This window comes from Taudactylus pleione, unplaced genomic scaffold, assembly GCF_031769625.1.
Source record: "Taudactylus pleione unplaced genomic scaffold, aTauple2 ptg000181l, whole genome shotgun sequence".
Lineage (NCBI taxonomy): Eukaryota > Metazoa > Chordata > Amphibia > Anura > Myobatrachidae > Taudactylus > Taudactylus pleione.
This window is the reverse complement of record NW_028284583.1, coordinates 859,079-882,297: the sequence shown is the minus strand read 5'-3', so window position 1 is coordinate 882,297 and position 23,219 is coordinate 859,079. Positions and strand designations below refer to the sequence as shown.

The 23,219-nt window shown below is 40.0% G+C and overlaps 1 protein-coding gene across 8 annotated transcripts in view; it reads right to left on the bottom strand.

The window, feature by feature from the left end:
* Positions 1-4,939: 4,939 nt before the first annotated feature.
* The window catches only part of ELMO1 (engulfment and cell motility 1), a 487,164-nt gene continuing 468,884 nt past the window's right edge, over positions 4,940-23,219 (bottom strand). For all 8 annotated transcript variants that reach the window (XM_088476019.1, XM_088476020.1, XM_088476017.1 and 5 more), the window contains 3 exons: positions 12,920-13,002; positions 11,430-11,507; positions 4,940-8,497 (listed from right to left, as the gene is read on the bottom strand). In XM_088476019.1, the coding sequence (XP_088332145.1) occupies positions 8,297-8,497; positions 11,430-11,507; positions 12,920-13,002 (362 nt within the window). In that variant the 3' untranslated portion in view covers positions 4,940-8,296. The remainder of the gene's footprint in view (positions 8,498-11,429; positions 11,508-12,919; positions 13,003-23,219) is intronic.

The window sequence follows — 23,219 nt, the reverse complement described above, 5'->3', positions numbered from 1 at the left end:
TCCTCAGGGGATGTAGCTTAAATCGTAGCTGTTGGGATGCCGATGTTCAAAATGCCGGTGCCGGAAACCCATCAAAAGTCAGAATCCCGGAGCCAGCATCCCGACCGCCGGCAACTCAAGGTAGGTAGTGGGGTGAGGGCTTAGGTCTCGGCTGCAGGGGGGAGGGAGGTTAGGTCCAGGCTGTGGGGGGATGTTAGGTTTAAGCTGTGAGTAGGAAGGGTTAGGTTTAGGCAGGGTCGGACTGGCCATCGGGCTCTTCTGGCATATGCCAGAAGGGCTGATGGGTTAAGGACCGGCTCGAGGAGGTGGAAATGAAGAGTCCCCCGTCCTCCACCCCACGGCTCCGGAATCACTGTAATATCTCGGAGACGGAAGGGGTGGAGGCATGGATGGGCCGGCAGCTGCTGTGCTGTACCAGGGAAAAGATGGGGGCGTGCCGCGAGGCCAGCCTCCGTGACTCGCAACACGCCCCTCTGAATTTAACCACGCCCCCTTCACATGCAAGTGCAGGGCAGACTGCCAGGGCTGAAATACAGCCCCAGTCCATCCCTGGGTTTAGAAGTATGGTTAGGATACTTACTGACAGGTGTCGGGATACCAGGTGGGACAGCATCCTTTACCCAACCCCTTTCCAGGTCTCCTCACAGAATCACAAGTGAAATAATTAGCTCCACCTGTGGATCTTTTAAAATGTGTCAGTGAGTAATGTCTACACCTGTGCACCTGCTAGGTGACCCGGAAAACGTGAACTGTCCTGAAGACTGAGTTTGAGAACCAATTATCTAGAAAAAAGAAGTATACACTGTGGCATTATGGTATTACTTGTCTGTTTATTTATAGTCAATATTCAATCCTTCATGTTTCTGCTATAGTACTCCTGACAAATAGAGCACATAAACACAATTTAAAATATCTTGGTGTTATTTATCATAGATGTAAGCAATTCCCCACAAACTATGCGTACAGGGGGAGATGTACTAAGTCTTGGAAGGTTATAAAGTGGAGAGTGATACCAATCAGCTCCTAACTGCCATTTTTCAAACACAGCCTGTAAAGTGACAGGAGCTGATTGGTTGGTACATTACTTTATCACTCTCCACGGCTTAATACATCGCCCCTACCAAATGGTTACAAACTGGCTATTTTCTGCCAACTATGATAAAATGTAATTTTCTTTTAATACAGTTTTTTTCTCCTGTACAAATATATACAGTGCACATTTTAGTACATGAGGGACCCTGATATATTCATGCTTATCTCATGTTTAAAATATGATTGTCTGATTGTCTATGGCTTAAAGCGTGATAAGAGGAGAGTGACTTACAGCACTTTACAGAAGACGAGAGCTTTAATACTAGAACAGCTCAACTTAGAAGCGTGTTACATGCAATGCAATAATGTTCAAAGAGTTGAAACACAAGGAGAGAACACCATTGATGAAGGACAATAGCATAGAGATGGACTCTAAATATGTTAAGATTAATTGAAATTCTCATATGTGATTCTCATATGTTGGGTAGGAAAAGAGGGTGGGAAAAAAGTGACATCTAGCCGACACTACTGCACCAGTCTCTGCAAGTACCAACTAATTTCACTTTTACATAACTAAAGGGGAGATCGATAGCATAAAACCTTCTAAAGAGAAAACATGGAGAAGTTGACCATATTGTAGTTTATACTCTTATAGATAAAAGAAAATTAGAAGCTGATTGGTGGCTATGAGTAACTTCTCCACTTTTTTTCTTTAGAAGGTTTGCTTACATCTCCCTCAAATACTCTGGTTATAAGAAAATGTCTCAGGTTGAATTTGTTGTGTATCCTGCAGAAGCCAGGTTGGTCTGAGTCAAATAACCAGTTGAAGACAAGAGGGTGCTCTGCAGGGGTACTGAGAGGGTGAGGGAGCAGGTATTAATAACCCAACCCTCTTGGAGGGGCCCAGGCCAGTTGTTGAGAGACACAAATGTCTCCCTTTGCAGCACATACCATGGGAGCAAAATGTTTTCTATTAATATATTCCTGGAGAGGGTGTGGACATGCCTCCTGGATTTGGCCATGCCCGCTTCAGTACCTGGACTGCGCAGCTGTCTCAACAGCCCTGGTGCTCTGTCAGTGAAGAGAAAGTGGCCAAGAGATATAGCAGGGAGTGGCAAAAATACTTGGGTTGTTTCACTATACTGTGACAGTAATTTATGCAAATATTATAGATAATCAAGAAATGTGGGATTATGTGCCTGTGCGAGAGAATCTAATGTGATCACTGCTATGAACATTCTTTATAGCTCCTTGCTATATACAGCTTAAACGATCAATCTCTTCTATATGGTCACACTATTTGTCCTCCTATCACAATCTTTGATCACATCTCTTACTATATATTTTCCCCTGAAGACAGTTGATACGGAAACGGCCATTGGGAACAGGCGCTGGGTATGATTGCTAAGCCCCAGCTATGATTGAACACATGGATATGTGATGTATAATATTAATATTTAAGACTTCTCAATATGTTGCTGGTATAAATGCTGCTTATGAGATATCACCATGGAGATTAAAAAAATTATTATTTTGATTAAATGGATTGCTGGTCGTAGCTATACCTGAGCCCCTGTCTGGGTCTCTTGGATGGATTGTTACTTGAACTTTTTGTGAAGCAATATGTCAATCATCATTAAGTACTCACTTGTTAAACACAACAGCTCTAATTTTTTTCAATATCCTGAGGAAACGCATAGCTAGCTATAGAGCGAGAAGCGAAATACTTTTTCTAATTTTGTTTTATATTCACTGTAATCTGTTTTAATTTATTCACTGTACAGATTTTCATACAATTATTTTCTAATTTTTTAGTAGTTCTTTCAAAAAATGTATATATATTTTTAATAATCCATTATTATTACTATCATCATCATAATACTTATCTCTTACTTTGCCAATATGAGGGGCCACAAATGCAAGTCTTAAATCTCCTCTACACATAATCTTATGTTTGAACTAATGGTGTGCTTTTGTACCATCTGTTTGATAAAAATACTGTAGGGTTCATGTACAGCAGAAGCATACTGATGGACATCGAGTTATGAAATAAATGTCCAAAGACTGCCCAATAAAAAGGTGAGTGAAGCACCCTTTATTGAAACCAGTGTACTCTATTATTTTCCTTTTTATATTTTTTTGCTTTCTTTGGGTATCTGAGGCCCTAAGTGGATGACACAAGATGTACTGTATTTCTGTACATTCATGGATATCCACTAATTAAAGTGATCTACTCAAAACAAGAAAAATTTGACCCTAGGTTTCATAGAGCACCATCATTAATTCCTATTATCTATGTACTGTCTTCAGGAGAGACTGTAGGTTGATGAGCTGCTTTTATTCCTAGCTGCAACTACAGTGCCTCCACCAATGACCCTTCTGGCGTGAGTCACCGTCCATTCTAAATCTGAGGACAGTAAAGCTGCATATACATGTAAAGATTTTCTGTCCAACCATCCAGCTAGTTGATTGGTTGGAATGAAAATCTGGTAACGTATGGGAGTAACTGATGATCAGCAATTTGCTCCTAAATGCCAGAAAACATAAAAATGGTATTTCAGACAAGTTTGTTAAACGTTTGATCTAAATAAGTTTGTTCAAACAACAGTTTTTATCCATTTTCCGCCGTTTGGGAGCAAATTGCTGATTGTCATTTGCATTCATACCTTACCAGATTTTCATTCCAACAAATCAACTAGTGGATGGTTGGACAGAAAATCTTTACATGTGTATGCAGCTTTAGAGACAGGCTGAACACACTACACAAGGATAAGCAATAATCACTGGAGCAGAATTGTTAGAACATTGATGGCCCAGGAGGTGCGAGGTCCAATATCCCTTCATCTGCTTACCCAAGCTTCTTCCGGCTTTATTACTCATTGGTCCTATTCTATGCTTAATATTCCATCAAGACCAAGTATTTTTCACTACTTTAAGTCACACTAGCTTCATTCTTGACCACAACTATTATTATGTAAGTGATTATAGAGGATGAGGGTGTTTTAGAGAAAGCAGTAGATCTAATAGGCATTTTGTAGTAAATTGTGTTCTATATGGTGGTGGTGAGTAGGCATTGTGAGCAATCTCACAATAGCTGAGTTTTGGTTTGAGTAGCCTGTGGGGTCTATTATAAGGTCATATGGTGTTTTGCTCTTTGATTAACTGTATGTTTTAACTTATTACTGAGATTAAGGGTACTGTTAGAGTACTGCACATAAGGCCCTGAATGTGTATCAGGTTGCCCATTAGTGTTTTAGTCAATTCCTAATAACTAAAGTTTTGCATTAAATGTTCGTTTTCTATGCTTCTTAAACTATGTTCATATTTCTGAGAATATCAATTCTGTTCTCTTCTAGGGGCAGATGTACTTAGCTATGGAAAGTGATAAATTGGAATATCTTGACACACAATAGCAGAGCAGATTTTCATTTTCTAGCCACATCTGAGAATACAGTCCATCTCATTATTTGGGGTAGATGTTCTAAGCCTTGGAGAAAGAGAAAGTGGAGAGGGCTAAAGTAACAACCAATCAGCTCCTAAATGTCATGTTTCAAACACAGCCTGTAACATGATATTTAGGAGCTGATTGGCTGGTAGTTTATCACTTTCCAATTTATCACTTTCCAGAGCTTAGTACATCTCCCCGTAGTATTGGTTATATTGTATTATCATAATCTTTGTATGATTGGTGATATATTTTGTCACATGTAATATGTATGACGTCATGACATATTATACATTCTGTGATGTTATCAGTTACATCATTATAGATAAAAATTGATATGGTGTAATGAAGGATATCATTTGATAATCTGATAACAAAGGGCTGAGGACAAAAAGAATGATACCTTTTGATAATCTTTGGACAAAGGGTTTATTTAAATTGGGTAGATTAGAAGTATATATTGTTTTAAAAAATATACTGTTCCTTCCTCTCTCAAATTGAAAGTATATAAAAATGTAAATACAACATATGAAATATAATATTAAAATATGGTTTAAACAGTTTTTCAGCCTCTGCACTAGTTAGAGTGAGCATGATTTTAGGTAACCCACAGCTTGGAGCATTAACATTACTGTAACCAGACCATGGACCTGCAATTACATAGTTAATGGTTTTATTAAAAACTGTGTTCCATTATGTACTAAACGCAAGCTACCCCATTTCTAAAAACAATATGGACCTTTTCTTTCCATTCAGGTGTTTCTGCTGGTAAAAATAATTAATCGTGTTTCCAGTGGATCCTCCTTCAGGATCTCTGTATGAAGGGGAAAGAAGATCAGAAAAGGCACCTTCATGTACTCGCTGTATAACTTGCTTAGTGACCATCCAGTGTTACATGGCATGGGGTAACCTCTAATCAGAATAACTGATATGAATAAACAGTTTTGGGTTGGGTGGTTGGAAACATGAGGAGAGCCCCTAATCAGCAACAACAAAGATACTGTGGGCTCTCCCTTGCCAAGCCAGTGGAAGTAATGGGAGGAGTCCCGTAGGATCCCAGAGACTACAATTTACAGCAAACCAATGTTGAATTTACTAGTCTCTGAGCATGTCCAGAGCCGATAATCTTATAAAACAGGACCTTAGGCAGCACCATTGTAGACATGGCAAAGACCTGGTTTTTCTCTACCATCCTGGCCCCCAGCTAGTTTCTGCTCCCCCTCCCATCTGACCCTCCGATACTTCTTCTAAAACAATGATATCAGGAAGGAGTGTAGTCACTGTGTTAGCAGAGTGGTGTGTAGAAGAGGTAATGATGACTCTTCTCACTCCTGATGTCTCTATTTTCATTGCGAGCCACAGCTATACCAACAGAATGACTACAGGTGCAGCAGGTGAGTTATTTTGCTAGTCATTGTGAGTCTGTATATCAGTCTATGCCAGTTTGCACCCCCAGCTTCAAATTATTAGAGATTAGATGTTTCAGAGAATTTATGTGAGGGTGGCATGTCGATGTTGATGATGCAGATCGCAAAATTTTACTTATTCACAAATAGTCCTGTGAATATGAAACAGTTTGCGGCCAGTATAATCAGTGCTGGAGGAGAACTACTGTTAAAGGGGAGGCACGGGGGGCACACTGACCCTCGCTTAGGGAGGCCGCCGAACCATTTGCGCACACTGCCTTAGAGGGGGCCTACATGATTCACTTGTACTGGGTCCCATCCCATGATACCTGATGACAGGATTAATAGAAACTGTGACTGTTTCATTCCCCCTCCATCAGCTCTAAGAAACAGTTGTAGTTAATTGGCAAATAGAGGCTGAGGAAAGATCAAACAATAAAACAGTATGGCCTGGCATACTCCTTAAAACTTGTCACTGGTCAAACTGCCGTGTTTGTTTCCAAGCCGATGATAAATCTTCATGGCTTCCGTGCACAGCGGCTGCAGAGAAAAATTTACAGTGGCCATTAATGGAGAGTATGCGAGTCCTTAGAGCCCGGTGTCCTGAACAGAAGAGACCAAAATAGTGACATTTCCATAACTGTGCACAATACTTTGGAACATTATTACAATTCATATGTAACAGCTATTACATTTAATTCAAGTTATATTAATTTTAACATTTGAAATACATTTTTTATGACACAACATTCAACACAGAAATAGCAGAAAAGCACATACTGTTTATTATGAATTGATATAAATATGTACATCCTTTCCACATCACTGGATGAAATTTTCTGCATATATTAAATAAATAGAAAATCCATAAGGTAAACAATAACATGTATTGAACTTTAAAATTACTAATCTTAGGAATAAAACTATTAATTTATTTTTACACTTTCGGTTCTTGGTACTGTTCTTCATTACCCTCTGCAGTTGGAATGTAAAATGAGTACACCAAGCCACATTTGTTTTATCACACTTCAACCAAGAATCATGGCTACAAGTCATACATGGTAAAAAAAAAAAGATTTTCTGCTGTAAGAAAAACCATGTGGCATAAAAAAATGTGGACTGATGTTTTAAAACAACTAATCAGATACATTGTCTAAGGTCTAATTGGTCATACATGTAGAACCTGCAAAGCTCAGATAGCCTTTCAAGAACTTTAAAATAAGTTGCAGAAATATTCAAAGATTAGCGTAAATTCTGCGAAGCTCAGGATTATTTGTGATATGTATGTCAGGGAAGTCACAGTGATCATCAGTAAAGAAACCAATCACACAGGGTTTTTACTATTATTTGATATTTTAAGACAAAATAATTGTCAGCACAATTTTCTCCTCACATTGAAGACTATTAATATACATCTGAATAAAGAAAACTTAGCTGGCTTGAGCCTGGAAATAAGCAGACATACTCTATATAACGTCCTCTGATAAAGGGTTTTGGAAGTTAAATGGGAAATAGCATTTTCACTAGTTAAATGCTGCCTGGTGTTTTTCAAAGCAGATACTGTAGCTCCACCTCAAGGCTAAATTACTGTACTGCACTCAGTTCAAATCACTCGTTCTATAACTTTTATAATATACTGCCCGTCCCAGGAATAAGGACTCCCAATTAAACATGAAGTGTAGCGCCTTAAAATATTTACTGTAAATGTAAAATATGTTTGCTAGATGGCCTCATGTAATTATAATAAATGTAACAGTCTATATTCTTTTGAAACAAGTGAAACTGACCATTTTAGTGGACAAATGTGCTTTTTATAATGCGATACACAGCAACAATACTATCCTAGTTCTGAGTTTCAAAATGCAAGACAGGTTTTGTCATGACTCTGTGACTGTTCTAAAGTCAAATCTGACATTTAGCTAGATCTGGAGAAACTATATATCTACTTTACAAGCAACAGTGATAACATAAAGAATGAGAAGAAAATTCAATGCTTCAAAGCAGTTTTCTTATCATCAGTAGCCTTCGTTAGTGCCTTTTGTGTCTCTGATCAGAATGAGAAGTAGCATTGACAATAAAGTCTATTCATCTCTTTGCTCCAGAACATAAAGCTGAGAGCATCACACACTTCAATAGGGGAATCATAGTGCTTGTGTCATTTAAAGCAACATAAATATGGGCAACTAGTTTCTGGAGCTTTCAGGGAAAATTGCCTTTTGTAACTTTTAATCAAGTCAACTGGTGTGATATGCACGGTATGTTGGCCAGATGGAAAACTGGCTTAATATTGGAAAGACTTCATTGAAGATGGAGAGTGTGTCAAGTGAAATGATTAGAAATACATTGAATATTTCTCTTTTTATTCTCCAGTTCTAGTAATTCCAGTTGAAGTATAAGGTCCAAGAAAGCATTCTCAGTTACAATCGTAAACAAAATCATAGTTGCTAGGCTCCTTTGGAATAGGGGGTGGAGCATCAGGAATTTGTATATTTTCCAGGTCTAGTAGGCGGAGTTTTATTTCCATGCTAAGCAACGTGTCCAAGTCATTTCGTGTCTGATCACTGATCATGTCTTTTCCAAGTAATGCGTTAAGTCCATCTGTCCAAATACAATACTGTGAAGACACAAACAATTTAATGGATAAGTTAATACAATAATGATCCTAAATAACTATTAAGAGGTTACACTTTGTTCAATAAATCCAGTTTGCTAGACAAGTACAAAACAAGTATACATATCCTATATAAGGTACAGTATGCCTTCACAGAAGATGAAGTCTCCCCTCATCTGTGTGTGTCTAGACAAATGAGTATTGTCATACAAGTGGATGTTGCATGTAGTATGACTTCAGTACACCCTGACAGAAGACATGGCGTTGGAATCACTATTAATTCTATGCACGGGAATGCTAAATACTATAGAATTTTTACACAATATGTAGATAATTTGATATATAGCATTATAGAAGAAACAACGAGAACTGGTTAAATTATCTACACTAAAAATATTAATCACAAGAGAGACCATATCATGAGACTGGTTTTACTTTCAAAGGAAGGAGATGAAGTATTGATCTGGTAGTGCACATGTATTTGGTCTTCCTTTTGGACTTAACTCATCAGTATAATTTTTTAGATATGTTCTTTCAATTTGGACATTCAGAACTTCCATGGAGAAAGTAGATGTAACTGTGTTGTTGTCCTAAACCAGGTAATCATTATGTAATAATCCTAGCGATCAGCCGATTTGTGACTGCTCAATTCAATGTTCTCAGAGTGTGTACGCAGCACCCAGGGCCACTTATCGTTCTAGAAGCAGTCGCATAGGATGATTGGATCTGGCCTGTTGCACGACATTTATCGAAAATAATGAGCCTGATGTGACCCACAAAGTCCCGCCCCCAACTCTGATTGGTCCATTTGGTAATAAAGCAGGGATGACTATCGGTGAACAAAACCATCAATGGTTCCTCATTGATGGTTTCATACCATCGAGGTAAACCACCAATAGTACCATCAATGGTTAACTCACCGTTAGCCTTCCCTACAGCAGCGTGTGCTGGGCTCCTCTATCCCCCTGCCTGATGTGCCACTGCATTGCTATACAACTGCAAGTGGTGGTGGGCAGTTAGAAGTGTTACGGGGTGGGGCAGGCGATTGAGAGAATAGTGCTTTCTAAGTATGCCAGGTGTACAAAGATGAGCCTATTTCATGTTGTTCAAATGTACAACACAGAGGACCTCATTCAGAGCTGCTCGCAAAATGAGAGCGCTCGCTCTGAAGGAGGGCGGCCACATCTAAAAAATGATTACCACCCACAGCCTTAACGAGTGACCAGGTTGATGGTCGCGATGGTCAAGACCATCACGACCATCGGGGCCTGGTACGAGACCCTTGTGGTAGGGTCTCGTCTGCCGCAAGCCCCAGAGAGCTTTCGGCTCTAATAGAGCCGGAAGCTCTCCCACTGACATCACTGGTGATGTCAGTGTGCCCGCCCACAAACGGCAAGCGTTCGCTTGGGAATGCCTCAGTTTGTGAAACCACCCCCCGCCACGCCTACAAAACGGGGCGAGCTGTCGATCAACATCGACAGCCGCCCCTTTTGTAGTGAGCCCCGGAGCGAGAGAATTTCTCTCTCGCTCCGGGGCTTGCGCACGTGCAAAAAAAAAAACATCGACCCGCTTGCAAGCGGGTCTGAATGAGACCCAGAATCCATTGCCTGGTGACCAGGGTACAAAACAAAGCCCATTTCTAGGAGTGCATTGTTTCAATAATTTGACTAGCACTTGGTGCCCAGGATGCCCATATACTACCACTCTCTGGTTCCACAGTGAAGCTCCGGGTGTGATGACACCCAGGGAGCACTCTATAGCAGTGTGACCTATCAGGAAATCCTGATAGCGTCTCTCCGAGGGTGTGCCCAGCATCTCCGGAGATGCTGGGCTGCCTCCGGAGACCTGCGCCACCACTGTTGGCTCCTCCTCTGTGATAGGAGCTGAGTGCTGCAGGAGAATGTCACACTGCACCACTCTGCTCCTGTCACTGAGGATGAGCTGGCATTTCGGTGTCACCACCTCCGAGGGTGACACCCTGGTGCGGCCCGCACCCCTATTGTGATGCCACTGCTTGGGGGTATGACATGTGGAGCCTAGTACCTAGAAGTTCAGTGATGCTACTTGCCTCAATCTGTGCTGCATTAACAGATTGGCAGCAAATGGAAATTGGGTACAGTGCAAGAAACTTATTTTCATGAGCCATGTTCTCTTATTGTGATTGGCTTCATCTCACAGTTCAGCTGTCAGAGTTTAGTCAGGAAGTGGACCTGCTTTCAGTCTGTCAATGTGAATAATATTTAGGTAAATGTTAGCAGTGAGGAGAGCTCTAAGGAAGCCCCTTCACCTCTGCCTGTCCCTGACTGGGAGCTTTCACATGCTGACCAGGAAGCAGGCAGGCAAGATATTGAGGCAAAATGCAAGACTGATGGCTCAGACAGGGGTGACATTTGAGTAGGGCAAGTAGACCATTTGTCCAGGGTCACAATGGGGGAAAATAAGGTACAATATTTAAAATGTGTTTTAGACCTCAAATTACAAACGTATAATTTATCTAGAAAACCCTAAAGGTGTCCTCACATGGTTGGTCCTATTGCTCGACAGAAAAACTGAGTGACAGCATCATTTGTTCAATCTTTACGCAATGGTAAGTGGCCAACATTTGATGAGTTTCAGTCATTCACCTTAGGGAACAACAGCTAGATCATATTTGGATTACTTAGAGATGACTTTAAACACATGCCAAAAGTGGTCATCTTCCAACCATATTTTCCATAATGTCTGAGAATGAACCTATTAATTGCAATAGGATCTTTATTTCACATTGTGATCTGGGCTAGACATGCTGCAGTAATGGGGTAATTGCTCAAGTTGGATGGAAAATCCAAGCTTTTGTGGTCAGCTTTAGTCTCGGGTATCCTTGAAAAAAAGATTCCAGATCTGTTGATGATAATATTCTTTAATTTCTTATCATTTAAAATGGCCATTCACTTACCTCATGTTTATCTGGAGCAATGAAATTTAATTGGCAGTTGGAGTCATACATAATTGAGAATGCCAACTCAAGTAACTCCTGAATGAGAAAACAAACATTGGATATGATAAATAGTAATTAACAAGAACACCTAACCTCAGTTGAGTCAAACATATTGTTGGTTGAACTAGGACTAATCTTTATTGCATTGCAATTCGCTATATACCAGTTTACTATACATGACCCATATCGCATAATTTTACTGGTTCCTACCAAAAAAAAAATGGCAGGTAAGATAGAGAAAGGCACCGTATCACTCTAAGTGGGCAATTTAATTATCCATGATGTGCAGTCACGATACTGTATATGCTTGCACACATCATGGATATATACAGGAGAGCAACATCGCTCATTTTCCTGCGTACCCGGATGGGTGTGGGAGATAAAATGAGGATATTATTCCTGCGCTGTGCCACCACTATGAACATTCCCGCACCATTCAGGCGCCACATTGCCAGCATCACAGCTAACAGAATTGCCCCCATAAATTGGTAAAGAAAAATTACAGATCCTGTGTCGACTAAACTGTCTAAGACCTTGAACAGTAAATTCTTTATCTTACAAGAAATGCAGTTCACTGTCCAGAAAATCTAGTTAGTGGTGATTTCTACAGTAATTAATACCAACCACATATAGATCAAGGAAGGCTCTCCAGAAACCAAACAGGTAGTATAGTAGATAATGCAAAAACAAACAAAAATCAATAGATTTGAGGGATCACATTTTCTACAGTCATAAATATCCAAAAAACATCCTTTAGAATAGAAACCGCTATTAAAAGAAGAAGTCAACTGAAAAGCATAGGCTATATTTCAGACATTAATTGCTACGTTCTTCTGCTTCCTGTGTGCATGGTAGAGGATATATATTATATTTGTAGACCACTGGTTCCTTGCTGTACTCCTAATATAACATAACAGGTGGCTATGGCCATAGGCAATATTCATGTAAATCAAAGCTTAAACTCTTACTTACTTTGTTACCAGAGACAAACAACTGTACATTTATATCACTTCTCCCCAGTAAGAAAAAAACAACGCCATATCTTATTCTGTTTTTCCCTCTTTACCAGCTAGGACACCAGCTACTACTGCCACCCCTGTTAATAGTCCTTGCCAGATGGAAATTAATAGAAAATGGATTCATCCATTTAATCTCTGTCTGGATTTTTTTTTTTAATTATTATTATATGCAAAGAGATTGGTTATATGAGATAAGAAAATATATTTGTACTATGGATCCTGACACATCAAGAGCATACAGTATGATTATCCTACTATGATGGCTTTAAGGCATCCATAGATGTTGTCTGTTAATTATAGACTTACTTTACAAAGTGATATAAATTGTGCCACTGGGAAGAAATATGGAGCTATGATGAATCACCGCAGGAAAGCAGGAGAAAGCGGTTTATTAAATTCTGGATGACATGTGCTTTTATGAGAGCTCACCTTATTCTGTTTGTGTGCTCCTTTTTCCTTCATGTGAGGACAGTCCTTTCCAGTCAGTATTGCTTTAATGTCTGTCACAGGCACTACATGTGGAAAAAGGTATGTACAAGTTGTCAAAACAGCACAAGAAAGAGTATTTACAACAGACCCTGAAGTAATTAAGAGAGACTTATCCTTATAAAGAGGACCTGTTATGATTTATGCTTGCTCCCAGGCAACTTCCTGCTATATCACGGCTGCTGGTTGCATCAGTGTCTTGGAGTTGTGGGAGAAAGTTGCCCGGGAGCGTGCACTAGTCTCTCTGATGGTGATGCTTGGCATTTGCAGAGATATTTCATGCTCTCTCCTGGCCATAGGGAATATTGGGGATTATATAATTTTTCGGACATACAGGGGTCAATCCAATTAGGTGCGAGCCGTTCCCTCAGAGCACTGCTAATTTCACTTGCAACTTGCAATCCAATTCCAAACTAGCATTGCTTTTTCAGAGGAAATTAACTTTATTTGTGCGCACCCTATTGAGCAGGTGTAAAGGTAGGAAAAATGTTTAAAAATATTGGACATGTCAGTTTTCAGGTGAATTTCTTTATAAAGCTCAATATTGACACACAGTAGCAGAACCAGTGGCGTCACACTAATGTGCAGACTTCTCCTCAGTGACAGGAGCTGAGTGCTGCACTGTAATGGTGTTGAGGTAGCCAGCACTTTGATACAGACTAGTCCCTGGGGGCAGCCCGCATCTCCCAGACTCCCAGAGTGACTTAAACGGGGATTCTGGCCGCGAGACGATGCCCCATACCAACAAAGTCACAGCCTTTTTTTGCCACGCGCACAATTACACTAACCGCCCCGGATGTCACCTCATGGAGGGATGCCACTGAGCAGAATGCAGATACAACAGTTTCCATTTCCTAGTCCCATCTAGGAATACGGTCCATCTCAGTATTTGGGGTAGATGTACTAAGCCTTGGTGAGAAAAAGTGGAGAGAGCTAAAGTACCAACCAATCAGCACCTAACTGTCATTTTCCATATACTGTACAGCCTGTAAAGTGAGTTAGGAGCTGCAGTTAGTGCACATTTCACAATAGGGTGAGCGCAAGTCTAACCTTATAACGTCTATTTGGTCCTGCTATCTCAGATGTCTCTTTTTTGTGGTCCAGGGTTGACCCTGGTCACCACTTGGCATTTCTAATTGGATGTTACATTTCTCAAGTGTGCGTATTCATGAGTACGTTTCATGAATCAACCATGCTTGTGCAAAACCGCACCTAATTGGACTGCCCCCACAGAGTGCCAAAGGAACTATGTAAAATTTCCTTTAGTAGCATTTTTTCAGGTCCTCATAACCAGTGATGTGAAAGAGTGAAGCAACTTTCTCATTTCTATATACTTTGGACCAGTGGTTACCAAACGTGGCCCTCAAGGCACCCTAACAGTCCAGGTTTTAAGGATATCCATGCTTCAGCACAGCTGATTTAATTAGTACCTAAAAACCTGGGCTGTTAGTGTGTCTTGAGGACAGAGTTTGTGAAACCCTGCTTTAGACCTTAAGAAATTATTACTGAGAAAAACTGTGTAAAACAGGGACAATAGGAAATATTGGATGGAGATATGATTTTTACACAGGAAATAAATTAACTATTTTTCACTTCAAATTTTACATTATAATACACAGGAAATCTTGATTACAATAAAATACATAATGACTATAGCCAAATTTCTCAAGGGCAGTAAAACCCAACTTCTCTATATCAAATTTGATATTGACTCTTAATTGGCTCAGTTTACACCTGTCAGTTGAACGCTGCAGGCAGGTACCAAATGAAATGGAAGTGAATGGAAGGATGGCCTAATAATGGACACAAAGGAAGTTGGCATTACAGTGAAAACAATTATAATTTCCTGTTGTAATTATTGCAAAAGTGTTTGTGGAAGCCTGCCATCTTAGAGCTCGCTGGATGAGTTCTGTAACAAGATCTATAACTGGAGCCTGGGACCTTGTCTAATCTCCACTGACTCAGCCCTGGGGCAGTGAGTCACTACTGGTAGGACCTGGAAGGCTCTGTAGATGTTGTGTCACCTGGCAGAGCAAATACACCCTGTATCTGCTGCTTTACTGAAGGGGTTGGACGGCAGCGGTCTTATCAAAGTATATTTTTAGCCATACTGTGTATTATTATGTCGTTGGAGCTCCATCTGGTGGTTTTTAGCACAGCTGCCTGCAACTACATATACAGTATATTCCCGATAGAAAATAATTTTGCTCTCCTCTGGAAATACTTTAGAACTGTGTTTTATATCTGCAAGCCTGACAGTCGTGATGTTACAGTGACTCTACCAAACTATCTTGGTTCCCAGCCTATTATCTATGTATTCTTTTGGGGCCCTCTACCCCTACATCCTCTCCCTGCATACCGGCTTGGTTGATCCCCAATATCTCAGCACATCACCGCCATGCCACAAAAAATCAAGAGATCACAGGCCGCTTCTGCTAACTTCTTTGGTAACAGATCAAAGCACTCTAACGGGTCGCTAACCCAACCCGAGTCACCTGATCCCCAGGTACAAGCAGTAATGACTGGCCTACTAGATGTTGTAAAATCAGTACCAAATTTAAATCTGATATGGTCTCTCTGGGCTCCAGGACAGACATTCTAGAGACAAAAACAGATCTCTCACAGGCCCAAAACTGGTTTAATAAAGAACTAGCTTGACTAAATGATGAAATCAACGCCCTCAAGGAAAAACAGGAGGACTAATAAATTTGCTCCTGATGCAATAATCTTCGGATCCGTAATATTCCCGAATCAGTTCTCAGATCGGCTCTGCCTACCTTACTGTGGGATCTCTTCCAACATGTTGCCCCGAATCTTACATCTGAGGACTATCTCTTGGACAGAGTTCACAGAGCCCTCAAGGCCAGACCAACACCATATTAACTCCTTCAAGACATTATAGTCTGCTTACATTACTTTAAATCAAAATAAAAGATTTTAAGGATACTTTAGAAATTGCATACCTTGAAAGGATGTGATGTGATTATCTTATCTTTCAAGACTTTGCTCCTTCCACTATCCAGATATGCAGAGACTTGCAACTGATCACAAAAATTCTCCAACAACATCACATACTCTACCGATGGGGATTCCCCTTCCTATTGTAGTCTTTGCTAACAACAAGACACACCATGTGAAAACCCTGGATCAAGGTCAGGAACTCATTTCTAAATTGGATCTTCTCCCACCTCCTCCTCTCCCCATGGTGGCTCATCGAAGTCTCAACACATCAGACCTCCTCAACCAGAATGATCAAGGGTGACCTGTCCCAGGAACAAAGACTCTGATCCGCTATGATTGTTCCCCATTCTGATGGGTATCACTTTAGTTAGTCTTGGACTTCTGTCCATACCGTCTACTAATTCCACAGGAATCATGGATTTATTCCTATGTCTAAGTGGATTCCTCCGTAGACTTTATATGTTACACTTTTGATTGTTCACTGTCGATATGTTGTCTTTCAGACTATGTATACCATGGTCCTATATCCTAGTTATATGGCTACCATTTACCAGTTTTTATTTCTCCATGCTAGCTTTTAAGACAATACTAATTCAGGTGAATATATATGATTGAAAAACTGCACTCCAAGAATTTTGAATCAATCATGTAAGACCCTGTGTTGATAATGGAGGAGTTTAGAGATTTACAGTATATAGTTCACTCTATAGTCTCCCCTAACCACCCCCACATTTCTCCATGAAGTCTGAGGAATTACATTCCTACTGTATCTGTCAGGTACCCAGTTGTCTTGTTTGTTGGACTCCCAGCTTTTTATGTTCAATGTGGACATTTGTTTGGAAGAAACGAATGCTGCAATCAACTCTCTCAAATCCTCCGCTGCCCCGAGTTCTGATTGCTTTTCTGCCCACTACTACAAGAAGTTTTCTAAAGTACTTGTCTCCCATCACACAACCCTTTTTAGAAGGAGCCTCTACTCTGGCATTATACTCCACACCATCGGCAACGGTCACTGTAAATCAAGTTACTATTTCTCCCTTCGGGATCACCAACGGTACTCAAAAAGGCTGTCCACTCTCCCCCTTCATATTTGAATTGGTCATAGAACCTTTGGCAGCAAGGATTCACGATAACAATAATATTGCTGGAATTAGAGTCACACCCTCCAAACATAAAATTGCACTACATGTGGATGATGTTTCGTATATCAATAGCCAACTCACCCCAATCCTCACCTTTTGCGGAAATTGACTTATACTTCCAATACTTGGGATACAAAATTAATACTCGAAAAAACAGAGGTATTAGGAAGTGAGTCAATTGTTTTGGGCACCCGATGGAACAAATCAATTGTTTCTCCATTTAGGCATGATAGATGCCGGCGCTGGCATTTCTGCTCGCACCCTCAGGAGACTGCGAGCAAAAATGTGCAATAAGCCACTGGTAAACTGCTGTTTGGGTGCCCTAAAAAGAACTTTAGATGTGTTTAGCCACTTTACACGACTAAACCTGGTCTAATAAACGCCATGACCGTGATAATTAATGGGTGCCCAGAACAATTGAATTACAATACTGGGCACCCATTTTCGCCTCCCACAAAAAATTAAATCTCCCCCTCAGAATTATGTTTCCAGTGCAGTTAAATCTTCTCTCGTAGGGGTGTTATCTTTTAGCTGGCACACACAGAAGATTAAATATTTGGGAGGTTTTGGCATACTGAATTTCAAAAGATATTATTTGGCTGCGCAACTCGCTCCGTGCATTTTATGATGTAATCCTGGAGCACATTAAATTTGGTTGGTAATTGAAGCAAAAGGATTGGGGTTGACTACCATCTCACCTTTCCTCTAGCTCCCTAGACCACAGCACCCCAGACTCACGCCTCTCATTCAGTAGTAGTTCACTCACTGACAGTCTGGGACAACGCTAACAGTTGTTTTCTCCTCACCTTTCCCCAATTATTCAGATTTTTCATAAACCTGTCTTCTCCCCAGGCACCGTCACAAACTCATTCACTCATTGGAGGATGCGCAATATCAGATACTTAAACGACCTTGTCCAGAGTAACGATTTTCCATTGTTTTCAGATATCCAATCCAAGCTTGCCATACCCTCTAGAAATATTTAGCTATTTCTCCAGCTCAGACACTTTCACTCCAAGGTTAAACACCATATTTTGCACAGACCCCTCGTGATGATTGATGACCTTTGTCTTAGGCGATCTTTGACAAAAGATCTAATCTCCCTCATATACTCTGAGCTGATGGAGCCATCGACTTCTTCTCGTGACCCTTATGAGACAGATTGGGAAGCAGACTTAGGGGAAACATTGGATGAGAATGACTCGTCAGAGATTTGGGAAACGCTGCCTCCAGTTCAATCTGTGTCAAAATAAAGGAGAATACCTATAAATTAATGTACAGACGGGATGTGCCATCCTGTCTAAGCAAAATGTTTCCAAACACTTCGAATAGATCCTGTAGAGGTTGTGCATCTGAAGGCACTTTCCTCCACATTTGGTGGACGTGTCCCAAAATCTCGACTCTCTGGCAGGAAGTCATCATTTAATTTCTCACATTCTTCAAATCCCATACCATAAGAATCTAAATTCTTTCTTCTCCCAGCTGCAACCCGGCACCAAGATAAGTTGCTGTCACATACTGTAGCTTCTACTACTTGTCAGATTACATTTGACTGGAAAAAACTCGCACCCCCATCCCTACATTCCATAATATCCTGAATCTGGTACATCCACAGAAAATAATTCATGACCAGTATAATTATTAATGCCACTAAATATTTTGCTACGGTTTGAAGACCCTGGCTTGCATCAAAAGATTCTTCTTCACCATTTGAGCAAGTTTGAGACATCCTGTCAGCCCATACATATGAGTCTCCTCCTTTTTCTCTCTTCTCTTCTATTTTTCTCTGTAGTGGACCATTTTCCCTTTATCTATTCACACAGTCTTCCACACAGCTAACGCTCACACCCTTTCCCTCCTCTCTCCTATCCCCCTTTGGTAAAATTGGTCACTAAGATGAATTTTTGACTTTGATTGATTTCAGTTTTGTAATGCTCATGTAATTTACTGTAATTTCTATTGCTTTCTCCACTTATTGTGACCTTTCAATAAACTTTATGTAAAAAAAAACATGTTGAGAAACTTGAATATTGTGACTTCTAACATCCTGCAAATTTGAGCAAAGAAAGATACAACAACAAAGTACTACGAACTGAAGGTAAATATTAAATTTCAATGCAATGACATTACAGCGATGTCCTTCTGCATTGCATAACTATTGAGTTATCTAGGACACCACGGGTGGAATGTACTAAAAGCAAATACGGTAAAAAAAAACTCCAAAAACTGCAGTTTTCTGAGGTTTGACTACATTCCCATAAGTACCAAGTTCTGGAAAGCAATACTTTCCGGCGCTTGTACCTGAAAGGAAATTTGCCTAATTGAAGACTAGGGGCTTCTTACCGCATAACTCCCCAAGAGGGATCCAATATGATCAGAAGAGTTGTCCCTTTGTGGTTTTAATTGCAAATCTACAAGTGTTAATAAACGCTGCTATGAAAGCGATAAGTGGTGGGATGTATCTCATTCTAAATGCGATGTTTGATACATTCCGCCTTAAAGTGTGCTACCAGGATGTATTTAAATCATTCTGTTACATAACTTATCAATAAACCTCTTTTAAAATGTTTGAATTAATCCCAGAACATTCATGGCACAGATTGCCATAGGGGATAAAATTGTATTTTCTTATTCTACAATTTTTTATTTCAGGGCTTCGATCCAATCACCAAAAACAACAGGATTCATTTTACATGCACAGGGACCTGTATTTATGCTTATAACAGATGCCATGTCCCTAGGCAGAAAATCTATTAGAAATCTTTTATTTTTATCCATATAAGCCTTGGCACGATTTAAATGAACAAAGATTATATTCTGAATAATAAAAAATGGATTATACAGTACAGGGAGTCTTTTTACATGTTATTGTAACTAAAATGCATAATGCACAGGGCGGAAGACAGAAAGGACAGCAAAATCCTCATTTTCTAGCTGTGTCAACATGTGTTTTCTTACCAGTATGTTTAATATACAGTACTACATTACAGAATGTTACCTTTTATTCATAAAACAATAATAAATGTAGGTATCATGTATAACAACCTTTTGGTGAATGGACTACTGACCAGTGAAATGTTGTTCAACCATCCCCTCACACAGACACAATACATTTAGGGGGTAATTATCAAAGCTGGGAGAGAGCTAAAATTGTGAGAGATAAAGTACTAACCAATCAGCTTCCAATATACATTTTGCAGACAGAGTTTAAAAAATGATAATTAGGAGCTGAATAATTGGTAATTTATTTTTTACAATTTTATCTTCCAGCTTTGATAAATACCCCCCTTAAACTCTGAATACTTGTAGATTGAACATCATTCAGAAATGGGGATATACTACTTCAATTTGTAAACCTAGTGCTTGAATATCCTATACCTTCTCATACCAATGTGTTACATGGTTTCTTTGGAAAAGCAAATAATCTATTTGAACCAGTCTGAAAGCTTTGTGCACATTTTCGCTATTAAATAATTTCGCAGTACTACTGTCCATGATAAAATTCCACCCACCATCAATATATTAACGTGTCTGTCCTCGATTTATTTATATTTACATGCAGTAGTGAGATTTGCTGAGAACAATTAAATAGAAGCATTGTAGGAGAAGGAAAACAGCTCCAGCAAATCATTATATTAGACTATATTATAGCCCCATTTACAAAGACTGAATTTCTTTCCCTTTCTTTCTCAGCATGAAATGAATCAGCCAGGTTTTGTGACATCAACGTCTGCTCCTGAGATCGGTTTGTGCATAATGTCTTCTAGAGCCGGCTGAATTGTGTGGATTTATGCTGTCAGTTATCGAAATTCTGCTTCATCCACATAAACAGGCACTGAAGCGTTAAATTGAAAGTATTTATCACATTAATACATGGATGAAAGATTTACTGCTAAGCAGGAGCATGACCAACAATTATCTGTACTACAGGTGCGTTAACTTCAGGAACAATTTATCCTGCGCCTCTTACTGCTCATAAGATTCTTCATACCGTTGTGTATATTTACAGAACATCAACAAAAGCAAAATCAGGCTAAAATTTTATATGTGTTAGTTTACTAATATACTTATATAGAACAGAAGGTGTACAACTCCTTATAATACTTGAGTTGAAATGTAGCAGAGCCTCTATAACTAAACACTGAAACCATGACATGACCGCTGACGGGATGTAGTGAGAATCCTGACGCTCGCAATACCAGCGGCATGACCCCGACAGGTCAGAACGCCGACAACTTCTAACAGTAAGAATGAGGGTTAGGCTGCAGGACGGGTGGGTTAGGCTGCGGAAAGGGAAGGTTAGGGTTAGGCCGTGGGAGGAGGAGAGCTAGGGGTAGGCTGTGGGAGAAGGGACGGTTAGGGTTAGGCAGCGGTAGGGGAGAGTTAGGCTGCTTGGTGGGCGGTTAGGGTTAGGATTGTAGTGACATAATCAATGTTATACGCTTCACCTGTCAGTGGTCTTAATGTTATGGCTGATATGTGACCGGCATAATGGAGGAGTTTAGTTGGGGTGGCTGGCTGATACCCCTTTCAGATCTGAATGCCGGGTCGCACCTGGGATTTTGTTCACAGGTCCATCCCGGGTACAACCCAGCTGAGACCCCTTTCAGACTGGCGGCCCGATCCAGCACTAATCCCGGGTCGATGACGTCACCGCCATTACCTGTTGAGCATCTCCAAGCACCAGCTTATCCTATGCAGTGCACGGGACCTGGGCCACATCGACGAATGTTACCCATTTACACTGCATCACAAGCCAGGTTGGACATGCATTCAACCCTTCTCGTGACCAGAGTTGAAATGCTGGGTCGACCCAGCTTATTTCAACCTGGCCCTTTCACAGTGCACAGTAACCCAGGTTATTGCTTGTAGTGTGAAAGGGGTATGACTGAGGTAAGGAGAAAGGAGGAAGACAGGAATGACAAACAGCATATCAACAAAATGTTCAGTTTTTACCTTTGTCACTCTGGCATTAATGAGGAATGCCCTCACATTGTAATGAAAGATATGATGATCTCTAATGAGTTTTGACATCAGAGGTTGGCAGACTAGGATACACAGAGTTTGTAGCTGTTTATACACATAATCACACCCCTCATGCATTGATATACACAATATATCCAATATAGATGAAACAAAGTATTAATGATGTCATCAGTTAATAATCACCTCATGATTCCAATGTTAAGTAATACTGACAGTTACTTTACAGCTTGTGAACAAGAAATGGCTTCTTCTGTTTCATGTAAAAAAGGATATTAGGAATTCAATTATTATTAATAATATTAATATTTCCACCTACTGTAAATATGGAATGTGTTTAGAGAGATAACTGTTGACCTTCATTAGCCTCAGAATATACTCTATATAGCAGGGGCAATTTGATTGCTATTATACAGTACATTCTAATAGTATAATTTACCTCTTCACCAGTAGGTTATGTAACACTCACTTGAAAATGTAGCTATACGGGTCAATTATTAAATTAGAGTTGTGGTACAGTTCATTGCAATTAATCACATAGCTAAGCAGTGTAGATGCTTTGTAAGAGATAGTATAGGACAGTGTTTCCTAAACTAATGGAGCATACACACGGTCAGATTTGTCAGATGAACGATTTTCCCAAAGATTTGAACGATTGAACTGCATTAAAATGAATGGAATCGTCCAAGTCTGACTGCAAACACATCAGGTATCAGATATCGTTATCTGACCATCGGGAACGCGCATCGTTCAAATTGTTCATCTGACATATCTGACAGATATGTCAGATTTTCCTTCAGATATGAACGATTGAATGATTTTTTAAATCGTTATCGTTCAGATCTGAAGAAAAAACTGACCGTGTATGCGCACCATAACTCCTCAGGAAGCATTAACAGTGCAAGTTTTCCAGGTCTCATCACAGAATCACAAGTGAAATAATTAGCTCCACGGGCGGCTATTTTAAAATGTGTCAGCCTGTAATGAGTACACCTGTGCACCAACTAGGAAAAATGGAAACCATGCACTGTTAGTGCTCCCTGAGAAGTGAATTTGGGAAACCAGTGGCAAACGCAGGATTTCTAGAGGGGGTTTCCAAATGCTTGATTTTTGGGCAAGTGTGGGCAGTCCATGAAGAGGGCATAATTAGCACTTAA